Below are 12,500 nucleotides of genomic sequence, written 5' to 3'. Positions count from 1 at the left end.
GGCTGGTTTGTACACGCAGTATTACAACACTATCTTATACACTTCAATACGCTGTATATGTGCCATTTTTGCTACCAAGCTAATTTAAATACCCTTTTTGGGCAGGGACTTAAGTTTTCCGAAATCCGCGATCCTGGATGGCACAGAAATCAATATTAAGTAACGTGTACCAGCGCTTGCGGGATAATAGGTTGTGCGGGATAATAGGTCGGGCTACGATACCTTTCCTGAAATGTAAAGCGGTTGGATTAAAGTGTCTGCTGAATGAATAGATGTCCCTAAGTCAGAGGAGGCCACCACAGCTTTAAGCCTTTAAAGCAGCACAACGGATCAATAGCTATTCGCTAAAGGTATGCTAGCAGCTAAAACTAACGAAATTTCTTGAAATGTGCTGACTTTGACATTATGACAAACTAGTTACTTAAGGACTGTCATTACACAATCAAACAACAAGCAAGTGCAACACAAGACAAAGCAAGACGGCAAATAAACTACTTACTAGATCGGCAGAAAGTAAACAAGTCAGGCCGGCGGGCTGCGGCAGGCAAAACTACAGAACGCAGTTATATGCCTATAGACCCTGGTATGGCAATGGCACGGAGGCGATTCTCCATATTAAAAGTCATTGTAGCACCCCAATTTTTTTTAAGCTGTTATTTTAAGGTTAAACTGCTTATCCTAACCCTATAATCCTGAAGTATAATTGTTGCATAATGGGGCTTTAAGCCTCTGATGTATGTGTTTCTCTTGTGTGCGTAGAGATGGCGAGCGTCCTGGGGAAACACTGCCTGTACCCCAGCACTGAACGCTGCCACTACAGGTTCCACATCGGCGTGGAGCCCGGCAGCCCACAGCTGCAGATCAGCAGACAGCCAGGTGAGGATTGCGTCTGGTACCGGTCCCATATTAGGCATGGACTTACTCGCTATTTAATTTACTTGCCCATTTGTTTAACACAAAAGTTGTTTATTCATATTCATATACATGTTCTGGTTTACTTACCAGAGTCAGTCACTCGCACTTGTCTGGTAGATGGTAGAGGTTTTGTTGTTGTGTACCGAGAGCTATCAAGGCTTGTTTAAGTGCTCTAGTACAAGGATTTCCCCTGTTCATCTATTTGGTAAACTAGAAACGATGAGCCAAATGGACCTGTTTATCAAGTTATTAAGGGCACACCTGTTCAAAACAACAAAAGGCAGGTTTTTACAACTGATACTAGTTCATCAGATGACTGATTTCTTATGTCTGTTTCATATGTACTCTCACCTTAGCCTTGAGGTTACTTCAAACAAACAGATATTTATTAAAAAAACAAACACTTTTGTTACGTTTCACTCCAAAACTGCATCCCACCTCCCACCATAGCAGTAGGAAACAGCGCTGGCCATTGTGTTCCTGTGTCTGCGCTCCCTGTTTCTCTCATTACCCCCCCACCCCCACCCCGACCTCTTCCCCCCAACGGGGCTGTCCTTCCAAAGACTCTCTCTCTGCTGCACCCGTTGACCAAGTTGCCATGGCAACGCGCTAAAATGTCAGTACAGTACTTTGGCCCCTTTGTACGGGGGGTTTGATGGCGCTGAGCCAAGCCCACACGCTGCATTTCGCAATCCTGATGATGTAAAGACCAGCGGGGAAGATTCCGAAGTTTTGCGCGGGGGTCACAAGACCCCGATGAACGGGGCGAAGATGTCACGTCCACAACCTGTGCGACCTAGCAGGTCAAAGCTACCCAAGTGGTGTGGGAGCTTTAGGGAATTTTTTTTGTTTTATTTTGTCTTTCTTGGTTTAGCCTTCCCCTTCTCGTCTCCCCCCCCCCCCCCCTCCACTTTTGTGAATGGGCCGTCAGGAGTTACTGGGCTGTGTTTGGCTGTGAAGTTCACTAGAGTTCATGCGGTTTCCTCTGGTGGGTTCACTTGCGTTCGGGGCTCAAGCTGGTTTTCAGATCATCGCAACTAAAAGATGGCCTCGCTCTCCCGGCTGCTAAGTGCTGGATCAGCTGGCCTGGTTGCGGACAAAAAAAATGCAGCAACTAAAATAAGAGCCGTCCTTTCAATGAAACGCTTGAGAAACATAACTTCACAAGTTCACAACATTCACAAAGACACACACACACACACACACACACGCCCACACACACACACACACACGCACACACATATATACACACACACACACACACACACACACACACACACATATACACACACACACATATATACACACACACACACACACACACACACACACACACACACACACACACACACACACACACATATATATACACGCACACACACTCACACACACACATATACACACACACACACACACACACACACACACATATACACACACACACACACACACACACACACACATATACACACACACACACACACACCCACATCGGTAAATGCAGATACATTTTGAAGGACGTAGAGGTAAAGGATGAAGACGTCTTAAAACATGTTTTGATGTGGGTTTGTCTTTTTTCACAGAGTGCTTATCAAGCCAGCGGTACTTTGTGACCTTCCTGAGTGTGTTCCTCCTGACCGTGGTTCTGGGTCTGGGCATCCTGGCGGTGCTCAGGATTATGCTTCGACGCAAGGAAGAACCCCAGCCGGACCCCCAGAACCAGCCGTTTGACACCAACAAGAAGGTCTGTGTCAGTCTGTGTTCATGTGCATGTTACTGTTGTGTTTTTAGTAGTTTTGTCAAAGCCATGTATCTCTGTCCTCTCTCTCTCTCTCTCTCGCTCTCTCTGTGTGTATGTGTCTGTGTGTGTCTGCGTGTGCATGTTCTATTAATATGTTTGACGGTTTTTACATTTGTTGAGGCCAGTTCAAAATGGGGCATATTGTGTAAGCCACACTGTTGGCAATCTATATCATGTCATATGACACTGATCAGAGACGAGTGAGGGAAGTCAATCTTGTTGATGTGTCCCATTGAAACTGCAGTTTCCTTTTCAGTCAATAGAGGGCAGAGTCCTGCAAAGCAAAACTTTAAAAAGTCAAAAACTTTTAAAGTTATACTCCTTTATTACCATCACTTCTTGTAAAGTTCAGCGGAATTCTCCTCACATTACTGTAAACAACAACAGGAACAGGAGAGGGTGAATTTGATTGGCTGCCAACGATCTTTCGCCAGGATCAAACACCATGCCTTTAAGACACTACCACATAGTATATGGGCCTGCCATATTAAAAAAAAGCATTATGATAACTAGACATTGTCTTGTCTCACAGGACCCTTCCTTCGGTCCAACTACGAATGAGAAGACCGTCACTTACCGACGAGACCACAACGTGGAGATGCACGTGCAGGTGCCTAAGATGCCCCTCGATGACATTGGATGGCAGTAACACGGGCAGAAGGGCTCACGGGCACAGATGGGCAGTAAGCACATTCACTAGAGGAAGGACTTTGTGCTTTTCACACAGCACACTTGTTAGAGCCACTCCCTGAAGAGGAACTATTTTGGAGCTCACCTTTGGGTCGTTTAATTTGATACTCAGCACTAAACTTGATGCGGTACTTGGTTTCAGTTCCCATAGAAGAGGGTACAATCAGAGGGTACTTTGTTAAAGGTACGATTTTTATTTCTGTGGTGTTGTTGTTGTTTTCTTGTTTTGTTTATTTTCCTTTGTTTGGTAGCTCATTGTAAAAAATGTTTTTTTTTGATAGTTTGTAACATATTTAAATGTGTGAAAGACAGTGTTTTATTTATAGTTTTTATACACTACACTTTCCAGCCGAGTGTTATAATTGAGAAAGTAAATCAGTGTCTAAATAGCCAAAGGCAGGCTTACCGTGTGTTAGCTTGCCACCTAGTGGTAGTTGATGGCATTGTCTGAACAAGGAGACTCAATCCAGCAATCAGCACCATACAACCCTGTCAGGGCCAGGCCTTAATACTGACACAACGATGACTGGGTTAAATTCAGGTGAAAAAAAATAATGTGGCAATTGGTTTGGAAAGGTGACCCGTCCCTTTATAACCAACAATACCTATGCTATGTTAACAACGAGCACAAAAAACAACTGTCTCACTAGTTTTCCATGATTTTTAATTATTGACCTGCACAACCCCAGATAGAATGGGTATTAACATTAACTGGGTTTTGCCTTTTCGTTCCTTCTGTCAGATAGAATTGCATTTTGTGGTATGACAACTGAACAAAACGCAGCCTATATTTTGCCACAGAATTGGCATTATTCCACATATTACAATGGCATGTCATCTATGACTTCCGCACAAGATTATGACAGTCAAAATCGAACCTCCCTCTGATTACAGTGATATGTGAAAACGGTGCAAAATCATATGGTGCCCCTTGGTCACACACTTGCAACCACTGTTGGACTACCCGATGGTCTATTAGAGAACTGGGTGGTTTTGGTGATTTTATTTTTATTTTGTTCATACTAATAGAGCGTGTAGTTTACTGAATCACCTCATATTCGCGTAGAGCAGGATCCTGAGCGGTAGCCTACGTGTTTACATCGATCTCTCATTTACCGAATGTTTTCAATCACCAGCCTAGGACTTGATTTAGGTACAGAGATTATAGCGCTACGCTCTCTTCACACGTGTTACCGTGTACTCAACCCGACCTTTGGTCTGATGATGAGTCAGACGAAGTTTAACTGGAAAACGTGCCCTTGCCGAATCAAGCGCCTCCACTGGAATTCTTATTCTAGGCGTAAGCGTGACAAAGCAAGTGACACTTGCGTCTTGGGCGTGTGTAGGCCTACGCATGTCGTGTACTACTGAAGAAGGTCGGCGGAAGAGCCACAGGAGTAGCGAAGGAGTGTGTATAGGGAGAGTGATAAAGGACTGACGGTAATCGGTACCCTCTTCGGTTTTTCTTGCTATCTACTAAAACAGTAGATGCTGAGATGTTCTTTACCACTACTCCCAACTTCACACCAACTCCCCCCACCTGTGGCCTTCTTGCGGCCTCGAATTTGATGACCAATAGTTTACTTTACTTTTCTTTGTTCATCTCTAGTTCAGGACACTAATGATTATGAGTTTTGATTATTTATTATTTTACTCTGTTTAGTGTTTTTTCAAATGTTTTGTATGTTGTGGATTATATACATTTGGTACGAAAGCCATCTAGCGAAAGGCAGCAACGTTTGACTGTGCATGTCTTCATTAAAATAATGTGTTTGCAATAATTCTACAAGCACCAAAACGAATGCCCTGCAATTACAAATGAACAGTTATATATTGATGATATAAATATGATTCACACCTTAGGTTTTGTTACATTATTGTTCACTTTCACTTGAACAAAATGATAATGGAAATCATATTGAGACATAGACTATGTCAACCCACCCTATGGTGTAACCATCTAATGTTGATATTGGGATAATAACTGTAACGCGATAACGCATTTGAACTGCAATAGTAACGTAACTTCATATTACAATAAAATGCGCCTTCACTTAACTTAACAATTCCACAATCATTTTTGATAGTTTTTGTTCAGGCCTTGCTATGTGTCTGTAGAACCGCAAACTGGCGACGCCAAATGCATGAGCGTTGCGACGCCATTTACTAATGACATATTTGATCTAATTGTGAACAACAAAATAGATTAAGCTCTTTCGGATTTAATTTGTATCTTTAGGTGCCTGCATACAACAGACTCTGACACTATATCAAATTTATTTTTGAAGTGTGATACGCATTGCATTTCCCAAAGCACAATTTGTTTCAATTATGCAGACGCAAAGACATTAATGATTTGTTGACAGCTTGGATTTGCATTTACAATTTGTAGTAGGCTACGCCGTTAACCCAACTCAGAATCTGATTAATCTAATATTTAGTTTACCAGAAAGACGCTTAAAGATCAATTAGACCACAGATCAGGGCATTAATAACAGTTGTCTAACTTTAGGGCATTCACACAGCACTTTCCATTCCCTTCAAGTAATATGATTCTAATTTCCTATGTCTTGATGTCTCGATGAAAAAAAGTGGAAATAAAATTACAGTTGAATTAACCACAATGAATGCTGTGTTTAATTACTTATGTTTCCCACTATAGGCCTACGTCTCGTCTGTTCCCTTTTTTTCCCACCGAGGTGTGTCAAACATCACGGAGATGCGTTTTATGAGAGACTGGTTTTTCCCTTTTTGGCAGACAATTACCTGTTGGCCCATTGTGTAACATAGTGACAGTCTATGGTTGGTTCAGAAAAGCTAAATCCATACTATAGGTTTTACCTCAGCGTTTCGATATAGTTTGTGGAAAATGTAGAACATTAAACAATTTACTGTCCTTTAGAGTTACTGCCTCAATTTCTTTATTAAGAATACCGGTGCAAAATTTCAGTTGAACACTTGGGGACGCCATTTACAAACAGTTTGCTGCTTAGAAGTTCTCAAAAGTAAGACTGAATTGGTTGTTAGAGAATTTCACCTTTCTCAACTTTTTAGACTTGCGGCGGATTTAACATTTTATGTCTGAGTGTGAAGTGCCAACTGTACGTAATATACGAATGACGAATGTTATTATTTATTATTCACATGTAACAAAATAGCATATTAATTTTGCTGCATATAGGCTAAAGCCGAAACAGACTACCGTAAAACGGAAACAACTTGTATCGTCCTTACTCTTAGCAAAAAGCCTAAAACCACGGAATCTCTGAAGATCGTAAATTGTGACTAAAAACTGTTGCACAAAGTCAAAGTTGTTTCCATACCGCAACAACACTTTATGATACTCCGTTTAGGCCGAAAAAAATACCCATGTGGGCCTAGTGTGACCACTATGCCTTTATGTAGAAGTCGGATCATAATAATATTTATCCCGGGAGTCCTGAGTCCCGGGATGGCGTAAACTTTATTTGACTGAGATGTGATGATGGTACGACGGTAGATTATTACGCCATTATTTTCCCTTATTGGTTATATTTTAGCCTTATCCTTTCATAGATCAGTGTTCAGCAGTACATCGGACTTCTGTAGTGTGGCGTTTTGTAGCCTATTCAATGTGTAGTCTTGCAGGCTACCGCTTACAATGCAGGTTGTTATTTTACAATTCTATTGCTGTCCAAGCTTGCGTTATGAAAAACAAACTACTTATTTGCAAGTTCCAATAATAGCCAATGAGTAACTATTCAGATTTGTTGTTGATGGTGTCTGTTCAGCAGTTAGGCTATTGGCAAAATAGTGTTGGATTGACATATATCGACAAAGCAAAGTGGTTTGGCTAATTTTGCATCCAGATTATCAGACATTCTGTTGGTATTTTGCGCATTCAAGACTTTTGATATTTGTACAGCGGCATTTCTATACAAATGAACACTATCCATAATTCAGATTTATTTCTATTTAAAAACTATATAAACTAACTTTGGTAGACTACCTCTAAAAAGTTAGTTGGCCACTAACTGTTTTGGAGAGAGGTCTGCCAAGAACATCAGTATAGGCTTGAGTTCCTGTTTTAAAATGTTTCGATGTAACACGCCTGAACAATGTTTTAATAACCATTAACCTAGCCTAATTATTTCTGAAAATATTCAGTTTAAAGTGAAAAAATTGCCCGAACAGGTTCTGTTTTTTTTATCATCTTCGTCACCTAAAAGGAGCAATATTTTTTGTGTTTGGCAGACTATTTAACCAGATTTTACGGCCTATATATAATAATAATAATTTGTTCTTATGTCTCAAGGTATTCAGTTAGAAAGATTACAACCACTGCAAAACTGTGATAATTTAAATCTATTTTAATAAGTCATTGTAAATGTGGAGATATAATTTTCAGTGTATACACTGGATACACACAATACAATGGATTTCCATTCAATGGAATTATATATCAATAAGGTCAAAACCATAATGACTTTATTACAAGGTGTCAACCAACGATCAATGTTTTCAAACATGTACATGCTTAAATTATAAAAGCAATTAATACACTCGAACGGAGCTATACCAATCTAAAATCATAAATATAATTCCAAAGTGCGACTCAGACTTCAACGTACAAGTCCAATTCATGGATAAATAAAACAGAAACAACCATATATACAATATCAGGCTTACCCCTAAACGAGAGAGAAAGAAAAGAAAAAATGCAAAAAGTCAAAATGCACTCCAGAAGATATCAAAGAACAGCAATGCACAAGAAAATGAGGCTACTGTACAAAACTTGTCTCCTGAATTAACGCCGCTGTCCCATCGCCTTCAATAACTATATTTCAAGGTTATTTCTAGATTTATATTCATCTGTAGGCCTGGGTAGTCCTTAAATAAATCCAAAGATCATACCAAAAATATCCGTCAACCATACGGTTAAGACATTAGTCATTCCACAACTAAAGACAAAAAAACTATGACATTTTGACCAAAAGACTTGTTTTATCTTTGCTCTTATGCAGTCATGGGCGTGAAAATCAGGTTTACTTAGTAAGTAAAGTGCTGCAGTATTGTAGGCTACTGAACGAAAGAAAGAACGCAGGTTAAAATGATCAAATAGTCAAGACACCCAAATATGTAGTGTAAACATTTCAATGTCTTCTCAAGTTAGCAAGTTTTCTTCGCTTATTCCTGAACTCGTAGGAGAGCGCTGCTTTCGTCTTTACGGAAAATTCGAAGGCCATCTAAACAAACTCGAGATATGTGTGGTACACAATTTTGATGAAAGCCTGAAGAGACCGTGTATATTCTTTTTTTTGCAAAATGCCTTCTCAAATCTGAGAGAGCGTGTCCTCAAAAAATCACAACTATATCTTCTGTCTTAGTCCGGCTTTTACAGTAGTTTTTTGTCAGTGCATGTGCAACATTTCAGTGTATATATATTTGGAGAGTCTGTGGACCTCTTAGTTGATTGCATTGTGGCCGTTCAATCCCGACGTTTGGACGGAATCATTTGGATGCATCAGGTCAGGCGAATGGCACGAAGGGCTACCTGGAACACTCTGCTCACTGTCGGTGTCGCTGCCCTTTTTACACCCGGAGCCCGGTTCTCCCGCGGTGTGGGTTTTCACGTGTTTACTGAGATGGTCACTGCGCATGAAGCGCTTATTGCACACCGGGCAGGCGAATCTTTTCTCGCCGGTGTGTGTGCGGAGGTGTCGCTGCAGCTCGTCGGACCTGGTGAATCTTTTCCCACAGAAAAGCCAGTTGCAAACGAACGGTCTCTCCCCGGTGTGCCACCGCAAGTGCGCCTTGAGGTGAGAGGTCTTCCCGTACACTTTCCCACAGCCCGGAATGTGGCAGCTATGCAGCCCTTTCCTGCGCAGGCTTGCTCCCGCTGGTCCGAGCCTTTCAGCCTCTTGGCAGTTCGGACAGTCGCAAGTCGCTCTCCCTGAGTAGCGCCGGGCCGAGGACCGGGGAGATCCCGCAAGAGAGACTGCGGGGGAACCGGACAAGACAGAACCGTTCGTACCTGTCATTGAACCGGGGCTTGTGTCCGGGTAATTGGCCGGCAGCACCGGTTTGAATCCGTCCATCAGGTGCTGCCCACCGCCGAGGAGGTGAGGCGATGGACTGGCGCTGAAGGCGGAGTGGCTCAGAGAGGTGTAATCGGAGTTGTAGCCTCCAAGAGGAGAGTGCAGCGAGGTTTGGAGCGCGGCACCGTTCGTGCCCTGAACATCAATCCAGCTCGGTCCCATGTCCCATGCCCAGGCCGATGCCCCACCGGTCCCCACGTCCCCGGCGGATATGCCCGGATGAGCTGACTTAAACCACGAATCGTACGGATGTGCAACGCTCATCCTTGGATAGATACCTTGCAAGCTGTCAACCGATGTATGTACCTTGGATATGAAGACCGATTGTGGACTGTGCTCTTGAGAACCGTTTGCAACAGACGATTGGAAAACGGAGTAGTCGTTTCCAAACGGGGTGTTGGATGAGTTGGTCGTCAGTGAGAAAGCACTGGACCCGGGAGATCCATTCACACCGAAGGAGTCCGCAAATCCATTACCTCCTCGTGGTGCTCCCGACACTCCGAACGAGGGGAGGCTTGAACCGAGGCTGCAACTGCTCGGGGCGGCTCGTTTCCACGGGTGAAATCCTTTAGCGAAAGACGAGGCACTATCCGAGATGGATGAGGGGCTCGGGCTCCCAATCTTATTACAAGTTGCAGCTAACATTGCCAGAGGAGTTGATCCCAACCTTGGTTCTTCCTAGAGGAAAAAAAAGATCACAGAACATTTGAGATCTATGCAGTGCAGTTTCAAAGGAAACAAGAAATAGTTATGTTTAGTAAAATACACGTAAATACATGGTGTCTTGGTGTGCAGTAAGGTCAAGATATAGACAAGAAACCACAAACGTTTGTTTCTGAAACTAAACTATGCGTAATGTACTGTTATTGCAACAACAAAAAACAGTACACATTGATTACAAACATTGTGAATCACACTAAAACCACTACTTGTCTACAAGTTAAGTAAAAAAATAACGTGTTTACCAAATTCCGATTATTAGGTTGTTATCCAGGTAGACAATTTACGAGAGACTCGAAGATATTCAGAAAAGTCGCTTCTCTGAATAAACCATACAACAACAGCATAAACCCAGCGCAAAGTGTTTTTGAGAGAAACGCACAAATTAAGCGAAGGGTATCAGCATATAACCTGACTCACCCCTAGAAGTGAAGTTGCCATCTCAGAAGTGTGCTCTTTGAAGGATGCCTTTGCATTTATAAGTCGGCCCAGTGTTTTTTTTAGATGTGTGCCGTACAATGATGTTTTTCCGCCCATCCCACAACAATTGTAGCTCTTCGTTGGCTTTGAAGTGCCGCTGCGATGCCCTGGGCCAATCAGAAGTCAGGAAACTCAGGAATGCCACATTCTCAGTGTGATGTCATCGGTGCTTCCAACTAGTTCCTCTTATAGTTTTCTGATGGTGTGAAGGGGAAGATAAGTCAACACTGCTTTATTTAGGGCCAATTTCAGACATGCTAAACTGGCAAAGAAGTGTTATTCCAAACAAAGTGTCCCCTACAATATTTTTTTGGTCACAGAACTATGACAAATTACGCGAGACTTTACATGGTCATGGCAGTAGCTAAGACATATTTCAAGGTCGCCCCTCACATCTGTATTGCTTTATCTGACTCTTTATTTCCCTTTATTTGACTTTATAGCCATTTCCATGCGCCCTGTTTATCTAGAGTCTGTCTCCGTCTGTCTCCTCTGGCAAGTGGCCCTTAAGGCATCAGGACGAGTGGCCACTGAAAGCCAGCAGACAAAAATTATGAGCACTCCTCCAAATATTCCGCCTCTGGGCGAAGGGCAGCAGCGTGATAGTTATGTAATAAATATGTGTGTTGCTACTGTGAAGAGGGGTAGGAGGATAAATGTCTGTCGCGTCCATTTGAGGCTCGTGACTCGGAATGTTGCGAGGGCGTGGCAGGCCAGCCCTAGGGGTGGAAGGGGGTGGGCACGGGGAAGGAGCACCGCTTCACAAATAAAAAGGAATTAACTTCATCCCCGTTGTCCCGGTGCTTCCGTCACATTCACGAGCAGGCCGACTGTGTGTTTAATTCACCGGTTGAGCAAGAGAGTTGTTTGTGGGCTACTGGTTAGAGGTGTCAAAGGGCTGACGGGTCATATACAACATATCCCCTATTTGTTTTCTTTTTGTTTTAAAAGCTAAAAACTAAAGTAATGACAGGCATAGAGGGACACAGGAAGATTATGGAATTCTCAAAAATATGTTTCCCCCACGTTTGAATAACATTAATTCTATTTTCCGATGTAGACTATTACATAAGTCACCAAATATTTTGACAGCTTTTAGGAATAAGGATTTTACAAGGTTCATATCCTGGGTTGAGAAAAATATAACAAAATTCGTTCGACGGCGGCTGGGCTACGAGTTTATTAAGTTTAATACATTTCCTTCAGTAACCTGTCACTGCCCTGCCTTTTTCATCACCCGAGTCTACATTAGCATGCGTCGCGCGTGGCACAGCGTGCATTTCATTTGAATTTCAAATTTAATAAAGCGACAGCCTCTAATCACGCGCAGTTTTATTTGTTTGATATTACGGTGTATCTTGACCGGGCCCCGCGCGAGCGACTTGACCAGCTCGATCATTACAGGACAGAGGGAAAAGTTAATTAAAACGCGCGCGGAGATTCCTCATCCGCTCATCTGCCTCTCGACGGCATCTCGCGCTTTACAGCACGCAGTGATGGATGGACCGCCCGATTAATTTCTCCGTTACCTCCGTTACCTTCAGTTCATACAAGTATTTTAATTTACTCCTGGACTATTGCATGCATCAAAATTGTGCAGAGACTACCTTGATAAAACGGTATAATTTTCGGATTAAATTTAGTTGTTTTTTATCCTAATTTAACGCATGTGTCATCGCTGTAATTCAGGGTAAAATGAATCGGAAAAAATGTATGGGCTATTTATTTGTAATCCACGGTAGTATGTTATTTCTCCATAATATTAATTTTAGGGTTTAGGGTTATTTCTGGGTTATTTAAACTGTGTGTTTTCTGAG

General features: G+C 42.3%; 2 protein-coding genes across 2 annotated transcripts in view; one reads left to right on the top strand and one right to left on the bottom strand.

The window, feature by feature from the left end:
* itgb8 (integrin, beta 8) overlaps nucleotides 1-3,365 on the top strand; it is a gene marked incomplete at both ends in the record, with an annotated part of 29,497 nt that extends 26,132 nt beyond the window's left edge. The window contains 3 exons of the mRNA XM_080859672.1: nucleotides 760-876; nucleotides 2,499-2,659; nucleotides 3,249-3,365. Of these exons, the coding sequence (XP_080715798.1) occupies nucleotides 760-876; nucleotides 2,499-2,659; nucleotides 3,249-3,365 (395 nt within the window). The remainder of the gene's footprint in view (nucleotides 1-759; nucleotides 877-2,498; nucleotides 2,660-3,248) is intronic.
* A 5,485-nt stretch (nucleotides 3,366-8,850) lies between these two features.
* On the bottom strand, nucleotides 8,851-10,644 carry sp8a (sp8 transcription factor a; the record flags this gene model as incomplete). The annotated part of the gene is made up of 2 exons (XM_080859669.1): nucleotides 8,851-10,161; nucleotides 10,624-10,644. The coding sequence occupies 2 exons, from the start codon at nucleotides 10,642-10,644 to the stop codon at nucleotides 8,851-8,853; spliced, it is 1,332 nt and encodes a 443-aa protein (XP_080715795.1).
* Between the last annotated feature and the right edge of the window lie 1,856 nt (nucleotides 10,645-12,500).

This window comes from Sprattus sprattus, assembly GCF_963457725.1.
Source record: "Sprattus sprattus genome assembly, chromosome: 20".
NCBI classification, from domain to species: domain Eukaryota; kingdom Metazoa; phylum Chordata; class Actinopteri; order Clupeiformes; family Clupeidae; genus Sprattus; species Sprattus sprattus.
Note: the sequence above shows the minus strand (reverse complement) of the source record. Positions and strands in the feature narration are given on the sequence as shown.